This window comes from Pituophis catenifer, unplaced genomic scaffold (genome assembly GCF_029215685.1).
Source record: "Pituophis catenifer annectens isolate HBS135680 unplaced genomic scaffold, rPitCat1.0.hap2 SCAF_15, whole genome shotgun sequence".
NCBI classification, from domain to species: domain Eukaryota; kingdom Metazoa; phylum Chordata; class Lepidosauria; order Squamata; family Colubridae; genus Pituophis; species Pituophis catenifer.
In genome coordinates, this window is record NW_027256895.1 from 14,792,736 (window position 1) to 14,816,269 (window position 23,534).

At 41.7% G+C, this 23,534-nt stretch overlaps 1 protein-coding gene across 1 annotated transcript; it reads right to left on the reverse strand.

The window, feature by feature from the left end:
• Positions 1 to 7,776: 7,776 nt before the first annotated feature.
• On the reverse strand, positions 7,777 to 23,411 carry LOC139324401 (vomeronasal type-2 receptor 26-like). The gene is made up of 7 exons (XM_070954112.1): positions 23,330 to 23,411; positions 20,882 to 21,032; positions 18,018 to 18,306; positions 15,507 to 16,355; positions 13,488 to 13,715; positions 9,295 to 9,421; positions 7,777 to 8,675 (listed from the first exon to the last, which is right to left on the reverse strand). The coding sequence occupies exons 1-7, from the start codon at positions 23,409 to 23,411 to the stop codon at positions 7,777 to 7,779; spliced, it is 2,625 nt and encodes an 874-aa protein (XP_070810213.1).
• Between the last annotated feature and the right edge of the window lie 123 nt (positions 23,412 to 23,534).

Consider the following 23,534-nt stretch of genomic DNA (forward strand, 5'->3'; position numbering starts at 1 on the left):
CTGCAGGGATGAAGAAGTACCTTCTCTTAACCTCAAATCCTTTACCTCAGTCTAGTGCCCATCATCATACTGTCACACTTAGTGCTTTCCAGACTTCTGAATGATGTCTTCAAAGAAGCATAAAAGAAACAGATTGAAATGGGGCTGCTTTTGCAGGTACCTAAAATGTTATAAAGCTTAGTCAGTCTTTCCAGAATAGAAGATAAATCATAGCACTTTGTGATAATGAGAGGAACTAACATCTCAAGAGGACTGTAACCCCCAGGGTATCAGATGGCATCAGAAATGATGAAGGAAACATGTTTATCATATTGTTAGAATAGAATAACAGAGTTGGAAGGAACCTTGGAGGTCTTCTAGTCCAACCCCCTGCTTAGGCAGGAAACCCTACACCACTTCAGACAAACGGTTATCCAACATCTTCTTAAAAACCTCCAGTGTTGGAGCATTCACAACTTCTGGAGGCAAGTTGTTCCACTGATTAATTGTTCTAACTGTCAGGAAATTTCTCCTTAGTTCTAGGTTGCTTCTCTCCTTGATTAGTTTTCTCCCATTGCTTCTTGTCCTGCCCTCAGGTGCTTTGGAGAATAGCTTGACTCCCTCTTCTTTGTGGCAACCCCTGAGATATTAGAACACTGCTATCATGTCTCCCCAATCCTTCTTTTCATTAAACTAGACATACCCAATTCCTGCAACCGTTCTTCATGTGTTTTAGCCTCCAGTCCCCTAATCATCTTTGTTGCTCTTCTCTGCACTTTTTCTAGAGTCTCAATATCTTTTTTACATCATGATGACCAAAACTGAATTCAGTATTCCAAGTGTGGCCTTACCAAGGCATTATAAAGTGGTATTAACACTTCACGTGATCTTGATTCTATCCCTCTGTTTATGCAGCCTAGAACTGTGTTGGCTTTTTTGGCAGCTGCTGCACACTGCTGGCTCATATCTAAATGGTTGTCCACTAGGACTCCAAGATCCCTCTGACAGTTACTACTGTTGAGCAAGGTACCACATATACGGTACCTGTGCATTTTGTTTTTCTTGCCTAAATATAGAACCTTACTTTTTTCACCATTGAATTTCATTTTGTTAGATAGTGCCCAATGTTCAAGTCTGTCAATATTGTTATCGTATAAGAGAATAATAGGATAGCAGAGATGGAAGACTTGGTCTTCTAGTACACCCCCTATTCAAGTAGGAGACTATATCATTCTGGACAAATGGCTGTTCTTTAAAACCTCCAGTAACAGAGCACCCACAACTTCTGAAAGAAGCCCTTCCATTGATTAATTGTTCTGTCAGGATTTTTTTTCCTTAGTTCTAGGCTCGTTCTCTCCTTGATTCATTTCTATCCATTCCTTCTTTTCCTGCCTTCAGGTGCTTTGGAGAATAGGTTGACCCCCTTTTGTTTGTGACTGTCCCCTTGATATTGGAAGATTGCTATCATGTCACTCCTAGTCCTTCTCTTCAATAAACTAGACATACCCAATTCCTCTAACTGTTCTTCATATGGTTTAGCCCAGGGGTGGGCTTCAAAAATTTTAGCAAGGGGTTCTCTGCCTGGTTGCTGGGTGGGCATGGCCATGGTGGGTGTGGCCGAGTCGGCCTCCTGCACCATGGTGGGGGGGCATTTTTGCCGTCCCTGGGTTCTGGAGGTTTTTCTTGAGCCTCCGGGAAGGTGAAAACGGCCAGACTCTGAAGGCCCTCTGGAGGCCGGAAATGGGCCCATTTCCAGCCTTCCCAAACTTCCAGTAGGCCCGTTTTTCACCCTCCCCGAGCATCCGTGGGTGCTCTGCACTTACCTGCATCCAAAATAGGCCATGTGGAGATTCCTGGGAGGGATGGGGCAGGGTGGGCGGGGCCAGCCAGGAGTGGGATTTGGGGGTTCTGCGAACTGCACAGAATCTTAGCTAGAGGTTCTCCTGAACCCTTGCAAACCCCCAGCAGCCCACCCTTTGTTTAGCCTTCAGTCCCCAGTTATCTTTTTTTTTTTAATTTTATTTTATTTTATTGAAAAGACAGTACCATGTCAGGATAACAATGCAAATAAAGCAAAGCCAGAGAGAGATCATGGTAAATCTTAACATACATGCTAGTAACTATAACTGTAATAATAATAATAATAATAATAATAATAATAATAATAATAATAATAATAATAATAATAATAATAATAATAATAATAATTATTATTATTATTATTATTATTATTATTATTTTATTTCTATACCGCCCTTCTCCCAAAGGACTCAGGGCGGTGTACAGCCTGATTAAAAGCACAAAGACAGAAAAATTTAAAAATAATTAAAATTATTAAATAATTGGCTCAATTATAAAACACCCAAATTTAAAATCCCACATTTAAAACCAATTAAAATCTTTACATTGATAGTCCGGCCTGGCAGAACAACAAGGTTTTGAGGACACAGCGAAATACACGGAGGTCGGAGATCTTACACATTTCTGGGGACAGTTCATTCCAAAGGGCAGGGGCTCCCACAGAGAAGGCCCTCCCCCTGGGCGTCGCCAGCCAACATAATTTGGCTGATGGCACCCTGAGGAGACCCTCTCTGTGGGAGCGGACTGGCTGGTGGGAGGCTACTGGTGGCAGAAGATGGTCTTGAAGGTACCCAGGTCCAATGCCATGGAGTAACCAACACCTTGAATCGCACCCGAAGACCACTGGGAGCCAGTGCAGCTCGCGCAGGAGGGTGTCATGTGGGCACAACGAGTTGCGCCCATAACCACCTGCGCGGCCACATTCTGGACCAGTTGGAGCCTCCGGGTACTATGTACTATGTTAACAGTAAACAGTAAACAGATGCTTATAAATGAAAACTTCAACTAAATTTCTACTTACATTAGCTTATTTACAAATTTTTCCATATTATATTCATAGTTTATATGTTTTATTTGTTGTACTGACATTCATAAACTTCCCTCTCATTTCTACTTCTTGTCTCTATCCATTCATAAAATTTATTCCATGTCCTGTAATATTTCGAGTCTTCTTTATCTTTAATTTTTAAAGTTAATCTGTCCATTTCAGCTCAATCCTAAATTTTTCTAATTATGCCATCATCCGGTGAGGCGTTCATATTTTTCCAATATTTAGCATATGTAATTCTAGCTGATGTCAATATATGTAACACTAAATAAATGGTTGCTTTGTCATAACTTTCTGACAATATACCTAAGAGGCACATTTCTGGTTTGAACTCAATATGTTGCTCAGTTATCATTTCTAGCCATTTATGAATTTTGTCCCAGTAACTCCTTACTTTCTTACATGTCCACCACATGTGGTAGTATGTTCCTGGAGTCTGGTTGCATTTCCAACAATTGGCGGAGGAGTTCTTATACATTTTGGCCAATCTTGCTGGCGGCAAGTGCCACCTGTAAAACATTTTGTAAAGGTTTTCTTTATATGCCATGGCCATCGTCAGTTGTAGTTTCTCTCCCAAATTTTTAACCATTTTTTCTAATTCTATGTTGCATCCGAAATTCTTTGCCCAGGCAATCATTGTTTCTTTAACTATCTCTTCCTCCATTTTATAGTTCAGTAAATAATTATATATTTTTAATCAATTTTTCATCCATCCCCATTAAAATTTTGTCCAATGCTGTTTGTTCTTTGTTTACACCCCATAATTTAACATCTTTTTTGTGCCTTGCTTGGATCTGCAAATATGGCCACCAAGATAAATCCAATCCCTGCTTCTGCAATTGTTATCTGGATTTAAGATCACCCCTTTCATCTAAAATATCCTTGTAACATACAATTTTTCCCCAATTCATAAGATTTGGATATATTATTGCCTCCATTGGGGAGAGCCAGACTGGTACTTCCCTATAGTGTTGTAGTTTATTTTTTTCCCAAATGTTAAGTAACGCGTTCCTCACATAATGCTTCTGGAAATATTTGTATGCTATATTTCTACCATACCAGAGAAAGGCATGCCAGCCTAATTGTAAGTCATGCCCTTCTAGTAATAATAGTCTTCTGTTATTCAAGTTTACCCAATGTTTTATCTAGGTGAGAGCTGCAGCCTGGTAATATAATTCCCAGTCTGGGAGCGCAAAACTACCATTATTCCTAGAATCCTGTAAAACTTTCAATTTTATTCTTGATTTTTTTCCTTGCCAAATATATTGCAGAGTCATTTTATTTAGTTCATCAACAATTTCTTTTCTAATTTTACTGGTATGGTTTGAAATAGAAAGAGTAGTTTTGGTAGTACGTTCATTTTCACCACTGTAATTCTCCCTATCATCGATAACTGTACATTCTTCCATCTTTCCAAATCTATTTTAATTTGTTGTATCAGCTTTGTATAGTTGTCCTCTTTGATTGTCCCACACCTAGCTGTTAAGAAAATACCAAGGTATTTAACTTTTTTTTCTATCTGTAGGTCAATTTTCTCTGTCAATTCCTTTTTCTGTTTGTTGGTGCAATTTTTGACTAAAATCCTGGTTTTATCTTTATTTATTTTCATCCCTGCCACCTCTCCATATTCCTCAATTTTCTTTATCAATTTAGGGCCAGTTTCTATGGGTTCTTCTAATATAATGACTAGCTAAGTCATGAGTGAAAGCTTGGAGTTTGTATTTTTCATTTCTAATTTCCATTCCTTTTATCTCTGTATCTTGTCTTATGTTCCTCATCAATACCTCTAATGTTAAAATAAATAATAATGGGGAAAGGGGACAACCTTGCCTTGTTCCTTTTTGTATACTAAAACTTTCTGTTACATCTCCATTAACCAATACTCTTGTGTTCTGTTGAGTGTATATTGCTTTAATCGTATTCCTAAATTTTCCACCAAATTCCATAAAATTTAATTGTAGCAACATAAATTGCCAATTTATATTGTCGAACACTTTCTGCGTGTCCAGGAATATTAATGCTAGTTGTTTTTCATAATGTATTTCTTAACATTCTAGTACATCCATGATTATTCTAACATTATTTTTGATTTGTCTTTTTTGGTAAAAATCCATTTTGATATGGATGAATGAATTCATTTAAAAAGTTTTTTAATCTTTCCACAATTATTGATGTGAAGATTTTATAGTCTGCGTTTAGTAATGAAATCGGTCTATAGTTTTTAATTTGAGTTATATCCGAATCTTCTTTGGGGATGAGGGTAATATAGGCATCTTTCCATATGTTCAGAATTTTAGCTTCCGTTAACACTTCATTGTATACTTCTAGCATTGACAGACTCAAGGTGTCTTCTAATTCTTTATATATTTCTACTGGTAGACCATCTGGTCCGAGGGTTTTATTGGTTTTTTTGCTTTTTAATTGCGTTCATTAACTCTGCCATTGTTATTCTTTCCTCCAGCCTATTCTTAACCATTTCTGAGATCTTAGGTAAATTGGCTTTCTCCAGATATTGTATTAATCTCTCCTCTTCTATTTTATCAGCTTCATATAATTTCTCATAAAATCATGAACTATATCTCTTTTCTTTTCAAGTTGTAGAGAGTGTTACAATAGTCCAGGTGGGAAGTGACGAGGGCATGAGTGACCATGCGTAAGGAGTCCCAATCTAGAAAGGGACGCAACTGGCAGATCAGGCGAACCTGATGAGAAGTCCTCCTGGTCACAGCCATCAAATGCTCTTTTAAAGACAGCCGTGAGTCCAAGAGGACACCCAAGTTGCGAGCCCTCTCCATGGGGGCCAATGACTCACCCCCAATAGTCAGTGATGGCACCAACTGACTATATCGGGACACTGGAAACCACAGCCACTCGGTCTTGGATGGGTTGAGCCTGAGCCTGTTTCTCCCCATCCAGATCCGCACAGCCTCCAGGCACCGGGACATCACTTCAAGGGCATCATTGGGGTGGTCGGGGGGGGGGGATGTACAGCTAAGTGTCATCAGCGTACTGATGGTACTTCACCCCGAAACCACGGATTATCTCACCCAGCGGCTTTACATAAATGTTGAACAGAAGGGGTGAGAGGACCGACCCCTGTGGCACCCCACATATGAGGTGCCTCGGGGTCGACCTCTGCCTCCCTGCCAACACAGACTGCAACCGGTTGGAGAGAAAGGAGGAGAACCACCACAGCACAGTGCCCCCCATCCCCAGCTCTTCCAACCGATGCAGCATGATACCATGGTCGATGGTCTCAAAAGCCGTTGAGAGATCTAACAGGACCAGGGCTGTCCCAAGCCCTCCAGAGATCATCAACCAACGCGACCAATGCCGTTTCCGTGCTGTACCCAGGCCTGAAACCCAACTGGAACGGATCCAGATAAAGGTTGAGAAGAGTTAGCTTACTATGGCTTCACATGAAGGAGTTGACTCTGAAAATTTTGAGCCCAGTGTTTCTCAACCTCAGCAATTCTGGGAGTTGAAGTGGCCTTCAACTCGCAGAATTCCCCAGTCAAAGGGCTGTAGCTAGCCAATCAATTTCTCCTTACCTAGAAACCTCCACAGACTCTAAGAAGGAGTGTTCTTTGCCCATTATATATTATATTTTCACATATTGAGAGTTTTAACTTTAAAACCTTTCTGGATCGGGACTCCCTACGCACGGTCACTCAAGCACTCGTCACTTCCCGCCTGGATTACTGCAATGCTCTCTACATGGGGCTCCCCTTGGGGTGCACCCGGAGGCTGCAGTTAGTCCAGAATGTGGCCGCGCAGGGGATTATGGGAGCGACGGGGCGCTCACATATGACACCTCTCCTGCGCGAGCTGCACTGGCTTCCTGTGGTCTTCCGGGTGCTCTTCAAGGTGTTGGTGACCACCTTTAAAGCGCTCCATGGCTTAGGGCCGGGTTATCTGCGAGACCGCCTTCTGCCGCCAATAGCCTCCCACCGACCGGTTCGCTCGCACAGAGAGGGCCTCCTCAGGGTGCCGTCGGTCAGACAGTGTCGGCTGGCAACCCCCAGGGGGAGAGCCTTCTCTGTGGCAGAACCTGCCCTCTGGAATGACCTACCCCCTGAGATACGCATGATATCAGACCTCCAGACTTTTCGTCGGGCCCTGAAAACACACCTATTCCATCTAGCTGGGCTGGCTTGATCCCATCCTCTCAGTTTTAATTGAATTTGGTTTTAATTGGGTTGTTTTTAATATCTTGGGCTGAAATTATTTAATTGTTTTTTAAATTGTTTTTAAATTTTATATGCAATGTTTTATCTTGGCTGTACACCACCCTGAGTCCCGCAGGAGAAGGGCGGTATAGAAATAAAATAAAATAAAATAATAATAATAATAATAATAATAATAATAATAATAATAATAATAATAATAATAAAACAATGGTTAACAATCTGCCTTTCACTGTACCAGTCATACAGCAGTCATAATTGAAATATTTTAATGACAGGATACATGATATGAAATAAATATGAAATGGAGGATAAAAGTGAACCTAAATATACACTTTATACAGTGAGATAAATACAATGTCTTGTCTTTGTTTAGCTGACAAGATGCATTGGTTTAAGATCTCAAAAAGAAATATTATAATCAAATATGCTTACTTCCAAATAACATATCAATGTTTTCAAGTAGGCCAGGCCACAAAACTGATGCTGCAGGGTTTATTGTTTTATTGCTATATGTTATATTTACAGACATTTGATAGCTACACCAAAACATTTACTTTCCTCATTTTAAGAGCAGTGAGGTCAAGCTGGGGCTACTCTTTTTCTTACACTCTCTTCCTTCTCATATGTGAGCAACAGTTTATCTCTCTTTCTTCTCAAAGCCAGTGCTAAATTATTCAAATCAATCGATAGTGGTAATTGTTAATTCTTCATTTTTAGATGGTCCTTTGTGTTGAGTTCTGGTCTCAGTACAATTATGTAGCATTTAGGGAAAAAGATAGATCCCAATATTCCTATACCGGAAGCCAAAATGGAGAAGATCTCCACAGCTACCATGTATTTTCCTTTGGTGCTCAAATAAGTTGGGACAAAAGTCACCCATACACTACAAAACACCAGCATGCTAAAAGCAATAAATTTGGCTTCATTAAAAGAGTCTGGCAGTTTTCGAGCAAAGAAAGCCACAACGTAGCTGATGAGAGCAAGAAATCCCATATATCCTAAAATATAATAGAACATATTGCCTGATCCTTCATTGCATTCAACTACAATCTCTTCTGCAAGAGAATGCATGTCCAAATTTGGGAAAGGAGGGCCAGTGCACAGCCACAATACGCAAATACTTGCTTGAATGCAGGAACAACAGAGAATCAGAGAGTATGAAAATCTTTTCCCCACCCATTTTCTCATTTTTGATCCTGGCTTAGTAGCCATAAAAGCTAGAACCACTGTGATGGTTTTGGCCAAAACTGAAGAAACTGCAACCGAGAAGATGATCCCAAAAGCAATTTGACGAAGAAGACAGGTCAGCAATTGGGGCTGACCAATGAACAGCAAGGAACAGAGGAAGCAGAGGAAGAGAGAGACAAGGAGAAGATAAGTGAGATTCCGGTTGTTAGCTTTGACAATGGGAGTATTCTGATGTTTTATGAAAATTCCAAGTACCACTACTGTGGTCACAGAAAATGATAGACCCAGAACTGTCGAAGTGATGCCCAAAGTTTCATTATAAGACAAGAAATTTAGATCCTTGGGAATGCACGTATTTTTTTCCTTGTTTGGATATTGTTCTTCTGGACAGTCTAAGCAGTCATCCATATCTGTGAAAATATGTATTTCAGAATTCATAGCTGTATTTCAAATTTGCATACTTTTGTTTACTGAGAAGTATTTATTAATCGAAAACATTCTATGTCATAAAACATTAGTGGACTACTATGGTTTGTGGAACTGAAATGTGCAATAATTCTCATCATTCATTGCCTTCAGTCCTCCAAGGTAGACATGCTGGCAGATATATCCCAGCAACATTAACACCTATTCACATCTCTGTTAAATATACCTTTGTTAAATCTTGGTTTTAGAGAACTGAACTAGAATGGAACTCTCATGAATAATGAGGATGACCTGATGACTCCTGGTGGTGCAGTGGTTAGAATGCAGTGCTGCAGACTACTTCTGTTGACTGCCGGCTACCTTCAATTTGGCAGTTCGAATCTCACCAGGCTCATCCTTCCATCCTTCTGAGGTTGGTAAAATGAGGATCCAGATTGATGGGGGGCAATAGGCTGATTCTGTAAAACACTTAGAGAAGGCTGCAAAGCACTGTGAAGTGGTATATAAGTCTAAATGCTATTGCTATGTGTGTGATATCTCTGTGTGCCTTTATGGATATGCACAGTTGCACATAAATAAATATAACAATACAATATTTCCTACCTCTTTTATTTGAAAATTTTCTTGATGGACAAGTATTACAATCATAGCAACAAAATGGCTTTCCTTCCTTCCTTTTCTTTCTGGAGCCTGGTGGGCAATGATCATTGCACAGAGCAAGAGGTATAGTCTATTCATTAATGAGAGAGAGAATTACATTTTATTTCCTTGAATCCAACCATTTTCAGAAATCAGTACATGTATTATATACTTCTGAAAAATATTAGTTTTGTGTGTGTGTGGGTTTGTGCAGATATGTACACATATAAGAATCAACTAATCCAAAATAGTATGTTTATCCTCAGTATCCTCAGTCCCGGAGGATAAGGCCGCCGCCTTATCCTCAGGGATAGGGCAACAATGACTGACAATTCCCATCTCCGGTGACCCCAATGGACTCAGGAACCTGCTGTGGTGAGAGGACGGCGAGGATTAACATCTCCTATCATTCCTGAGTGTCGTGGGAGGACGCACAGGAATGGAGGTTCCTGTCTCCAGGGATGGACCAGCTTGATATACCCCAATCACCATGGATGGTCCCCTGGGCCTCAATGTTCAGGGATGGTGTTACGAACATATGCAAGAACGGATTTGGTTGCTCTGAGGGATGCCCCCCTATCCTGGGAGTGGCCTGCCGGCCTGGCAAAGATCTACCTTAATGACAGGTCCTGGGATCCCGAGAGGTGGCATAAGGATTTTAAGGCTTTTAGTAAGGGTGCGTTACATCGGTTTTTAACTAGATTTGTAAGGGGATTGGGGAGGGGGGTGGGTTTTGATATCCGGCAGGTGGTTGGGGGGGCGCCAGGCAAATGGCAGTCCAGGTTATGGGGAGGGGGCAGTGGTTTTGATGCAGTATCGGGACATCCAGGCACCCCAAAGGTGAGGGTGGGATCTCTGATTCCGGTTGCAATTGGGAAGGGCTGCAGGTGGAGGAACGGAGGGCAGTATTGGATTTTGGGAGCCTGCCCCTGCTACCTTCGAGCGGTGGCATGCTCCAATCCTCCTGATTCTCTCCGACCTCCTGGGGGTTTGAGAGACAGGGTTACTGGGCTCAGGCTGGTTTATTTTAATGCCAGGTCTGTGGTCAACAAAGCTCTCCTCATTCGTGATTTGATTGAGGAGGAAAACACAGACCTGGCTTGCATTACGGAAACCTGGTTGGGCTCAGAGGGAGGGGGGTGTCCCTCTGACTGAACTTTGCCCACCAGGGTTCCGGGTGCTGCACCAGCCAAGGGCCCAGGGTAGGATGGGGGGGTGGCAGTGGTTATTAGGGAGGTCCTTCGTCCGCGGAAGGTCACTGCTCCTAAAATAGACGGGTGTGAGGCCCTCCTCATGAGGTGGGGCCCGTATGGCAGTTGGGCTTGTTGATTGCATACCTGTCTCCCAGCTGCGTATCAACAGTCCTGCCCGGGCTACTGGACACCCTATCGGGGCTCCACCCTATCAGTGGGGTTTCCCAGACTTATTGTTCTGGGGGACTTCAATCTGCAGTCCCTGGGCGGGGCATTGGGGGTGGCTCGGGAGTTCATGGCTTCCAAGGCAGCTATGGACCTGACTCAGATTATTCAGGGCCCAACACATGAGGGGGGCCACACGCCTGATCATGTTTTTGGCTCGGAGCAGTGGCAGGTGGAGTTCGGTGGGGGATTGTACTCCATTTATCCCCTGTCATAGACCGACCACTATCTCCTTCAGCTAGGCTTCCATTACGCCACCCCTCCTTGCTGGGATGCGGAACTGACCACCTGGTTCTGCCCCAGGTGCCTGATGGACCCGGAGAGGTTCCAGACGGAGCTTGGGATGATCCCTCTCTCTCTCTCCCACACCCCGGCCATGACCCTGGTGGATGCCTGGGATTAGGCTCTTTACCAGGTTGTTCCTTTGCGGCCTCTGACACGTCGCAGACCCCGGTTGGCACCTTGGTTTACCGAGGAGCTCTGGGGGATGAAGCGACGTAGGCGAGGCCTAGAGAGCCGTTGGAGAGCCAGTCGTTCCAAATCTGACCAGTCCCAACTAAGGTTGGCCACACGTGCCTACCTTGTGGAGTTGGCGGTGGCAAAGCGTCGCTACTTCACCAATGTCATCGCGTCCACAGAGAATTGCCCGTGGCGCGTCAGCTCCCACTGGCCCTGGATGAAGCGGATTACCTCGACCCGTACCAATTGGGTTTCAAGCCCGGGTACAGCACGGAGACGGCATTGGTTGCGCTGGTGGATCATCTCTGGAGGGCTCAGGACAGCGGTTACTCCTCTGTTCTGGTCCTATTGGATCTTTTGACAGCTTTCAATACTGTTGACCATGGTATCTTGCTGCGTCGCCTTGAGGGGCTGGGAGTGGGAGGCACCATTTTATGGTGGTTCTCCTCCTACCTCTTGGGTCGAACGCAAGTGGTGTTGGCAGGGGGGCAGAGATCGAGCTTGAGACCCCTATCTTTGGGGTGCCCCAGGAGTTGGTTCTCTTGCCCCTTATGTTCAACATTTATATGAAACCGCTGGTTTTGGGGTGCGGTACCATCAATACGCTGATTATACTCAGCTCTTTATATCCACCCCGAACCAACCCAGTGATGCCCTCAACATGATGGCCTGGTGCCTGGAAGTGGTACAGGTCTGGATGGGAAGGAACAGACTTCGACTCAACCCTGCTAAGACCGAGTGGCTGTGGGTACCGGCATCTCGGTTCATAGGAGAGGTTCCATCGTTGGCTATAGGGGGTGAAGTTTTACCCCCTGTAGACAGGGCATGCAACTTGAGTGTCCTCCTGGATTCACGGTTGAGTCTAGAAGATCATATAATGACTGTGACCTGGGGGGCATATGCCCAGATTCGTCTGGTGCACCACCTGTGTCCCTACTTGGACCGAGATGCCCTACGCACAGTTACTCATGCACTAGTCACCTCACATATTGACTACTATAATGCTCTCTACATGGGGCTGCCCTTGAGGACCACTCAGAGGCTTCAGCTGGTGCAAAATGCAGCCACACGGGTTGTGATGGGAGAATCCCGATACTCCCATGTTACACCTCTCCTGCGCAACTTGCATTGGTTGCCGGTTGCCCTCCGGGTGAGATTCAAGGTGCTGGTGATGACCTATAAAGCCCTACATGGCTTAGGCCCAGGATATTTGGTGGACCACCTGCAGCCAGCAATGACATCCCATTGCCTGGTTTGTGCCCATAGAGAGGGCCTAACACAGAGCCTTGGGGTACTCCACTGCATACTTCCCTCCATGTAGATGCAGTTCCATTGAGGACTACACATTGAGTGTGGTTGGTCAGCAAAGTTACGAATTCATCTTGTTGTGATGCTATCTAACCCACATTTTTCAACTTTATCTAGTAGTAGGTTATGGTTTACTTTATCAAATGCCTTACTGAAGTCCAAGTAAATTATATCGATAGTATTCCTCTGGTCCACTAATTTAATGAATAACAATAACAATAACAATAACAACAACAACAACAACAACAACAATGATTAATGTCTTGTGGTTATTCTGAGTTGTTTGTATTTGACTTCAGGGCTGCTCAATGGATAGAATCAATATATACATTATATTATTACTGAAAGTCAGGGACCACTTCAGTTATAGGGACCTATATGAAATCTAAATCCCTCCACAACAATTAGTGTTTATTGGTCGGATGCTCTTTCTGGTGCCACATGGTGTTTGCAGCAGATATTTTTTTCTTTGTGCCCTGAAAGAAATATATTTGCTGCTACCTGGGATTGCACTCTCAACCTTGTAGGAAATCTACAATAATCCCCCAAAAACGAATTATATAAAGGGGATGGAGAAAACAACTATCATCCTGTACCCTGGGGCTAATGTGACTTGAAAGTTTAGCATGGGTGAGGTGATAAATGCTAGACAGACAATACTCAATAATAAAAAGGCACCTCCTCAATCAAAGGTATTAAAGATAACCAGTAGAACCTTCTTGGAGGACCTGAGCATTTTCTCACTTGAAACTTCTCCATTTCCTTATGGAAAAAGAGAATGGAAGCCATCAATTTCTTTCACTCCTCCTTCCCCTTGCAAACTAGCTTTGCAAAAAACTTCACAAACAGGATCGAAAATGTCAGGTTTGTATTCTTCCTGACAATTATCATAACAATACTGGCAATCGTTAATTGCTGAAAAGAAGGCCATCTATTTTGATTTTCAAACTGGAAACTTCATTTTAGTCCTACCTGGTTAAAATGGGCTGGCCATGTGATTTTTCTTTCATTGATGGAGAACCTTCTGCCTGATGGGGCTTGAGGATCCATTTGTCCCACTTTCACTTTCACGAAGGATTTGTTAGGGAAAGTAACCCAGTTGATAATGTCAAATCCATCTAGCAATTCACCCTTCTTGTCAAAAGACACCTTGTCTCCGGCACTGTTGTTAAAGGAGACTTGACTTAGGAAATGATAAAGCTGGAATAAATGACGTTTTTGCAAGTGTTACCAAAGTGGTGGAAAAAGTGAAAAATGTTTGACTTGGAAAAAAGTTTTGATATTCTCTGCAGCTACTTAATTATTTTATCACTCCGTTATTGGGAGTCCCATTATTTCCTTCCCCAATCAAATATTTCACTTCAGCTCAGTTTGAAAAGCATACGAAGAACTAGCAGGCAATGTATTTCAAATAAACAGACTAAATTTTCTTTTAGCATAGAAATATATACCTATGTCACTGATGAGAATCCAAGTATTTCAGAGCCAAGGTTTACTATTTGCCAGGGGAATAGTACTATTGATACTATCCAGGGATGGGTTCTAAATTTTTTTACTACTGGTTCTGTGGGCGTGGCTTATTTTGTGGGCGTGGCTTGATGGTCATGTGACAATTCTTTAGGATTTAGCAGCGGTACTGGTGTATCAGGCGTTTAACTGCTTGCAGAGATGTACTGGTCTATCCATTTATTTTTGAAGGCACCAGTCTACTCATTTGTTTTTGGAGGCACCGGTCTACCACCACACTGCCTTTTAACACTGATCAGCTGTAGGGCGGCCCTTTGAAGCCCCATGGCAAGAGTTTAAACAGTTTTTTTTCCTTCTAGCCGATCAGCTGGGACCCAAGAGGCAGCAATAGATTGGTGGTGGGGCCAAATAAAAGGTAAGAATAGTGCGGGGGGGGGCAGACTGGGGCGAATCGGTTCGGTGACATCATATTGTCACTGCTACCGGCTCGGTGGAACCGGCCCGAACCGGGAGGAACCCACCACTGATACTATCTTTACTACCACTATTTGTATTGAATTAAATTTATATGTTGTCTAATTTCCAATGACTCTGGGCAGTTTCAAAATGGTTATTAAGTACTGTAATTATGTATTTTTTCTGCTATAACTTATTGTGCAATTTTTATTATTTGCTTAAATTAGAATGTTCTGCAAAGGTTTGGATAAAATCCTAAATTCTGGATTTGGAAGCATCCTGCATCTGTAAGAATACATCTCTCATTTCTTTCATAACTTACAAAAATGATAGTCTCAGAAAAACTTTAGACCTTTTATTGCCATTATGGAGTCTATTTACACGTATTTATCTCCATGGTTTGTAGGTAGACAACCATTCATTTAGTGATCTTTAAAAGTTACAATGGCACTGAAAGAATAACTTACAACTAGACCTTGCACTTATAGCTATTGCTGCATCCTTACAGTCATGTGATCAAATTTGATTGGTATGTAGTTACAATACCGTATTTCCCTGAAAATAAGACCCTGTGTTATATTTTTTAGAACCCTGAAATAAGTGTTTGGCCTTATTGCCATGCGCTCAAAAGCCTGATTGGGCTTATTATCAGGGGATGTCTTATTTTGGGGAAAAGAGGGTAGTTGCAGTGTCCTGGGCTCTTGTGGTCACCATTTGTGACCTTCCCATCCAGCTTTTGATAGCAAAGTCAATGGGAGAAGCTGGATTCACTTAATCACCATGTAATTCGCTCAACAACTACAATGACTCACTTAACAATCCTGACAAAAAATGGGCAGGTCTCACTTAACAACCGATTTGCTTAGGCATGGAAATGTTGGTCCCAATTGTAATCATAAGTCAAAGACTACTCATATACTCACTGTCTTTCCTTCTATGCATCTTCTCTGGGAATTCTTAGTAAGGCAGTATATACAGAATGAGAATCCTTCTTATATAAGTGAAGGCACTAATATTAACAATAACAATGATACATTTTAAAAATCTGCCTTTTAGATGCAACATTACCTGAAAATACTGTGATTTAGAAGTCCTTGGGTGATCTCTATCCAACACTGCTCCGTATTTCCTTCTGGATGAGTAAAAGGCATGCAAAGCATGAGTCACAGCATAGACAGCATTATAAACACTGTAGCTTTGACTGGTCATGCTTGTTTCAAAAAAAGAACGTGGAAGGCTTTCCAGTCTCTCATTGCCAGTACAGCTTCCTTTGTCTGTTGCAGAAGCAGGAAACGAGCATTTAAATGCTTGTTCCCAGAAGACTCTGATAAAATGATCTGTCAGAGAATGGGGGTCCTGGAATAGAAGGAAATTCTGAAATGTTGACATCTCCGAGGTACGACTTGCAAAGGACAAGGCGCCTTGGAAGATCTGCATGTTTAAATTGTTTAAAAAGGGCTCCACTGAAAAATCCCAATGGGCTGTCATCACCCATACTTTCTGCACAGATAGCATCATGTCTGATTCAGCAACGTTGAGCACTAGTTGCAAATCTAACATCATGTGAGCATCAGCACTTACAACACAGACACTAACATTTGTCTTACTCAGCAACAAGGCCATTTCCCTGAACATGTCAATGAAATTACCAACCATGTGTAAAATATTGCTTTGGACTGGCATTCGTTCAGAGAAGGCAGTGCAGATTCCATTATCATTAAAGCTTTTCTCCAAGGTCTGCACAAACTTTTCTCCTTTATCGTCATCCATGGCTATGATCCCAATCCATTTCCATTGAAAATGCAGGAACAGCTTGACTATTCCTGTATACTGATGCACTTCATTAGGTACCATGCGGTATAAGAAAGAGGAGTGACTTATATCATTCACTGGTGGACTATATAAACAATAGGAGACCTAAAGACCAACATAATTACATTCATAATCGGGAAATATAAAAATATCTGCAGGGTCAAACACAAAAACACAGTAGTTTTTATTTTATTTTCTAAAAAAAAAATATTTAGTTAGTTTACAGCATACCCAAGGACTGCTCCAATCACAAACTGACTCTATGTAGCATTTAGTTTTCTCCATCCTTAACATGAGATGAACCAAACCAATCCCCAAAATAAATAAATGAATAAATAAATTATAAAACACACTGTTCCACATAACAGATTCCATATCATCCTGACTTCTTTTATCTGCATTTATACATATTATTTCTTTTGTCATCCATTTTCCCATCTCTATTTATTATTATTTATTTATTAATTCAATTTGTATGCCGCCCCTCTCTGAAGACTCAGGGCAGCTCACAATGCATTTAAAATCATTATAAAAAACATTTAAAAATTAAAAAAATTAAAATAATTAAAACTCATTCACATTCATGGCCGGAACTCGCCGGATCGAAAGAGCGAGATCAACAGCCCCAGGCCTGCCGGAAAAGCCAGGTCTTCACTGCTTTTTGGAAGGCCAACAGGGTGGGGATGGTCCAGACCACAGGAGGTAACTGGTTCCAGAGAGCTGGGGAAGCCACAGAGAAGGCCCTCCCCTGCGGGCCCACCATCCGGCATTGTTTAGATGACAGGACCCGGAGGAGACCATCTCTGTGGGATCTTACCGGTCATTGGGAGTTATGTGGTAGAAGGTGTTCTCGAAGATACCCTGGCCCTGAGCCATGTAGGGCTTTAAAGATAATAACCAACACCTTGAATTGTGACCGGAGACCAATAGGGAGCCAGTGCAGTGGAGAATTGGTGTAATGTGGGTGCACCTAGGTGCACCCACGACAGCTCGCGCGGCTGCGTTCTGGACCAACTGTAGTCTCCAAACACTTTTCCCCATGTAGAGCGCGTTGCAATAATCTGACCATGAGGTGACAAGGGCATGAGTGACCGTGAGAAAAGCCTCCCGATCCAAGTAGGGTCGCAATTGGTGCACCAGGTGAACGTGTGCAAAGGTTCCCCCTAGCCACAGCTGTCAGATGTTGCTCTAATCTTAGCTGTGAGTCTAGGAGGACACCCAAATTGCGAACCCATTCTGAGGGGGACAATTTCTCCCCCCCCCAGAACCAAGGATGGACAATCAACATAGACTTTAGGAGGCAATACCCACAGCCACTCGGTCTTATCTGGGTTAAGTCTGAGCCTGTTGACTATCATCCAGACCCTCACAGCCTCCAGGCACTGGCACATCACATCCACCGCATCACTGAATTGACGCGGGGTAGAGATATACAGCTGAGTATCATCAGCATATTGCTGATACCTCACCCCGTATCGTCAGATGATCTCACCCAGAGGCTCTAGTTAACAATGCATGAAGTACAAATATTCCTCTACTTGTTCTAATTTTTCATGATTTATTTTTGATTCATTATTATTCCTTTTATTTCCCTGATTACAATCTAAGAGCAGTCAGTACCAACTAAATACTAACCAGAGGTGGGATTCAGCTGGTTCGCACAGGTTCACCTGAACTGATATCTAACTATTTCTGCAGTTCGGCGAATTGAGGAACACTGTAATAGATAATAAGTTCCTAAACAAATAGAGCTGTAATCCACCTTACCTGAGGAATCTTGTAGGTCCCTAAGATAGTAGCTATGTGGAGGGAAGTTTCTGAGTCAGTACCCCCAATGACAGCTGCTGGTATCTTCTTGCTGCATTTGTAGTTCAGAATAGTTGGCTTCTGATTAAAGAGCAAGTTCAGCGTGTTCTGATAAGTTATCTGGGCATCAAAGTGGCTATCATAGATATGAAATCCCACAGTCCAATTGGGTAAGATCATGCTGTTTCCATTGATTTCATTCACTGCAAAAGCCAAGGCTAGGGTGTGCTGATATTTTTTCAGCATTACACTAAAGTAAAAGATATGTTTTAAATAAGCCATGAAGTTCAGTATTGTGAACATTTGCATGCTACTCCAGAAAATGGTACCCTATATTTACTGGTGGGGAACTACTGGAGAATGAGAAACCTGACATTAGAATGAAGTTACCTTTAACTAGAGAACAGCTTGTTTGCTTGTAATGGATCTACCCTTCTCCAATATTTCAACTGTCCTAGTGTGTCCTTGGAAACAAATGCAATATTTTACATTGCAACAGATATTGCACTAAATATCGCTTCATTAATTTTATAGTGAAACTATTCAATGATGTATTGTTTTTCTTCTGGACCAGACCAAATCACATGTAACCCAACATGCTAGTCACAAGACAATCACTTGCTTCTGGCCTCTCACAAGGTCAGAGAAATATGAAGAAACTTTTCTCCAATGATTTTTGAGTCTCTGGATACAAATCTAGATACAAATAATGCTGTGCATATAATACCAAGGAATTAAGCAAAAGAAGATTGATCCAAGACTGAGGCAGGTTTTCCCACTTCACATAATCAAATGTAGCATGTCTTACTGACTGATTTGATCCTATCAGATGTTAAAGATCAGAATAAACTCAGAGCATACAGGTGAAACTCGAAAAATTAGAATATTGTGCAAAAGTTCATTTATTTCAGTAATGCAACTTAAAAGGTGAAACTAATATATGAGATAGACTCATTACATGCAAAGCGAGATAGTTCAAGCCTTGATTTGTCATAATTTTGATGATTATGGTTTACAGCTCATGAAAACCCCAAATTCACAATCTCAGAAAATTAGAATATTACATGAAATCAATAAAACAAGGATTGTACATAGAACAATATCGGACCTCTGAAAAGTATAAGCATGCATATGTACTCAGTACTTGGTTTGGGCCCTTTTGCATCAATTACTGCCTCAATGCGGTGTGGCATGGATGCTATCAGCCTGTGGCACTGCTGAGGTGTTATGGAAGACCAGGATGCTTCAATAGCGGCCTTCAGCTCTTCTGCGTTGTTCGGTCTCATGTCTCTCATCTTTCTCTTGGCAATGCCCCATAGATTCTCTATGGGGTTCAGGTTAGGCGAGTTTGCTGGCCAATCAAGCACAGTAATCCCATGGTCATTGAACCAGGTTTTGGTACTTTTGGCAGTGTGGGCAGGTGCCAAGTCCTGCTGGAAAATGAAGTCAGCATCCCCATAAAGCCCGACTGCGGAAGGAAGCATGAAGTTCTCCAAAATCTCCTGGTAGACGGCTGCGTTGACCCTGGACTTAATGAAGCACAGTGGACCAACACCAGCAGGTGACATGGCTCCCCAAATCAACACAGACTGTGGAAACTTCACACTGGACTTCAAGCATCTTGCAGTGTGTGCCTCTCCATTCTTCCTACAGACTCTGGGTCCTTGGTTTCCAAATGAGATGCAAAAGTTGCTCTCATCAGAAAAGAGGGCTTTGGACCACTGAGCAACAGACCAGTTCTTTTTGTCTTTAGCCCAGGTAAGACGCTTCTGATGTTGTTTGTTGTTCAGGAGCGGCTTGACAAGAGGAATACGACATTTGAAGCCCATTTCCAGGATCCGTCTGTGTGTGGTGGCTCTTGATGCACTAACTCCAACCTTAGTCCACTCCTTGTGAAAGTCCCCAACACTTTTGAATGGCCTTTTCCTGACACTCCTCTCCAGGCTGCGGTCATCCCTGCTGCTTGTGCACCTTTTTCTTCCACGCTTTTCCCTTCCACATAACTTTCTATTAATGTGCTTTGATACAGCACTTTGAGAACATCCAACTTCTTTTGCAATGACCTTTTGAGGCTTTCCCTCCTTATGGAGGGTGTCAATGATGGTTTTCTGCACAACTGTCAGGTCAGCAGTCTTTCCCATGATTGTGATTCCTACTGAACCAGACTGAGAGACCATTTAAAGGCTCAGGAACCCTTTGCAGGTGTTATGGCTTAATTAGCTGATTAGAGTGGGACACTTTGAGCCTAGAATATGGAACCTTTTCACAATATTCTAATTTTCTGAGATTGTGAATTTGGGGTTTTCATGAGCTGTAAGCCATAATCATCAAAAGTATGACAAATCAAGGCTTGAACTATCTCGCTTTGCATGTAATGAGTCTATCTCATATATTAGTTTCACCTTTTAAGTTGCATTACTGAAATAAATGAACTTTTGCACGATATTCTAATTTTTCGAGTTTCACCTGTACAAGGAAATCTGGCAAATATCATAGAATCATAGAGCTAGAAGAGAAGTTTAGATCATAATATCCAACTGCTTGCTCAGTGCTGCAGCTGTAAGTTTGAGCCAAATAGTTGGGTTAAACCTAAGAGCGCTAAGACAGAAATTGCAGAGATGAAAAATAACATGGTTGCCATGTGTGTTTTGGTTCTGACTACCATTTCAAAATCTCCTATTTTCTATTACCAGAAGACCAGAATGAATGGATGAAGGACTACTAATTATCTGATTTCTAGAATCTATGTCAAGTTGCTGAAAGCATATCAGTGGCACTGCCAGGAAATAGCCAAGTATTACAGAAATCAGTGAGGTTTTTCTTACATAGGTTCAAAATCACACTTGGATCTAGGGTGTGAGGTGAAATCTGCTCCTTCAGACAAGGAGAAAAACTGTGAAAGTATCCCACCAATTATCACATCACCTGGCTGAAAATATTGGTATTGCACTTTCAGAGACTCATAAATGGTACAAACTGCAGGAGATATCGCACAATCTGTTGGTTGCAGCAGCCGCAGCAAACACACAAAAAGTCTCAGGGACAAGAAGGACCCTCTCATGCAGCAGGCAAAATGATTGTCCCTTAATTTAAGATCTCCTACTCTTACTTTGATCATCATCATCCAGCTATTTAGTATGCCATGGTCTTTATGATTCTGAATCCTACCACTAAATGCATACACACTGATCTGCTGAATCCATTGCTGGCTGGCTGGATAGACAGATACATGTATACGTACGTACATAGATACATAGATACATACTGTAGATACATACATACATAAATACATACATACATACACTAACCCTCCCTTTGATCAGTTCAGGAGTTACAGTATATACCTGTATGCAATTAGAGTGGAAAAATATTTTTGTGCCTTGTGAGTAATGCTGACTTCATAATTATCACCTTAGATAATCATCAGGTATGCATTTTCTAAAACACTGCAAAATTCCCAGTGGTTAAATCTCCTCCTTCTCTTCCTCCTCTGTCTCCATTGTTGGTTTGGGCCTAATAATGATTGTTTTGTACAGCATAAAGTACTGGAACCGCTGAACAAAAGGAGAGCTACATATTTGATTTATTACGCATATACTCTAATAAATATATATTAAATGTATTAATTAATTATATTTATTGGGAATATTTATTTAGGATACACGTTATAAATTATCCTTAGATCTAATTATTAGATTTGATTTACTAGGGAATGGATTTATTAAGGAGATGATTTAATAAATTGTTACATCTATTTTTTTAATTAGATTTCTTAGATTGGATTTATTAGGTATATCTGTCCGTATGTGTGTGTGTTTAAGTCAATGCCAACTAGAAGAATAATTTTGCAGAAAATATTCTATGCTTCCCAATACTTTTTCTGATGGAAGGATCGAAAAAAATAAATGATATCTGTAAAAGACATGTTTCCAAATTCCTACAGAGATTTAAAACCATGAATATGCTTTTCTTCCTCTACATTTTGTGTTTTATATTTCCAAGTAACACCCCTAAACAAAAGAAGACTCTGAGGCTAAAAGTTCATCCAAGTTCCATTTTATTAGAGATGCCATATTGGCACATGTGGGAAAACCCGAATCTGAAAGCTTCCAGGTTTTCCCCACACATAGGAAAGTCCAAGTCCCTGCCCAGTACCCACATGTCCATCACATGGCCCAATCAATGCACCATCCAAACTGGAGATACCTCCCAGTCACACCCCTCCAGGTGCAGGGCAAGATGTCCTTGACTCTAGGGGTGGGTTCTAAATTTTTTTACTACCGGTTCTGTGGGCGTGGCTTATTTTGTGGGCATGGCTTGATGGTCATGTGACAGTTCTTTAGGATTTAGCACAGGTACTGGTCTACCAGGCTTTGAAGAGCTGTACCGGTCTATCCATTTATTTCGGCAGGCACTGATCTACTCATGTATTTTTGCAGGCACTGGTCTACTCATTTGTTTTCTTTTAACACTGATCAGCTGTAGGGCGGCCCTTTGAAGCCCTGCAGTAAGAGTTTAAACAGTTTTTTTCCCTCTAGCTATCAGCTGGGACTCAGGAGGCAGCAATAGATTGGGGGTGGGGACAAATAAAAGGTAAAAGGTGGAGCGGGGAGGCCGAAGAACCAGTTCAGTGACATCATATCGTCATCGCTACCGGCTCGGCAGAACGGGGCTGAACCGGGAGGAACCCACGACTGCTTTATTCTCAGAGAAAGGAATGTTATTATGACTATATATCTCCCCTGCTCCATACAATCCCCACTTCCAGTTTCCCACAGTACTAAATGTGGCAGGTCTGAGGATCCAATGCAAAAGATGGCTTCCAGGCCTGACATATGCTTTAAGTATTCTCCATATATTTTCCTCTTCCTTACATGAAAACTTTGTAAATACATAAAAATATATTTGCTGCAAATGTGAGTAAATGATAGGACTGATTTTGTAGCAACTGTTCATATTATTAAATAACTAAACTAAGAATAATTGCTAGAAACATCAATCCAAGAAAATAGTACAATATTTGATTTAGAGAAAGTGCACAATAAACTAAATCAGCCTGAATTGTGGAAGATTCTGCTTGAATATGACATTGTAACTTGGCTGCTGAATGAAACTTGGCTGCAGATATGCTAAAACGTATCTCAGAATTTATTGGACATTTTGAGAACAGTTCAAAACTTAATAAGTAGTAACACACCTTTGGTTGCTTAATGTATTTATCAATAAATGTTAATAGCTTGCTGATGTAACTCACATGATCTACAAAGTCTTACATGGCATGGGAGCAGGATATTTGTAGGTCCAACTTCCTCCAATTGTCTCTGCCTGCTCCATCAGCTCCAGCAGGAGTAGCATGCTTTAGGTACTGTTTATTAAGGAGTGCTATCTAATAGTACCCTAGTAGTATGCCTTTTATGTAACTGAACCTTTATGTAATTGCATCAACCTTTTCAAGTGAGCCAGGTCACAAATCTGATG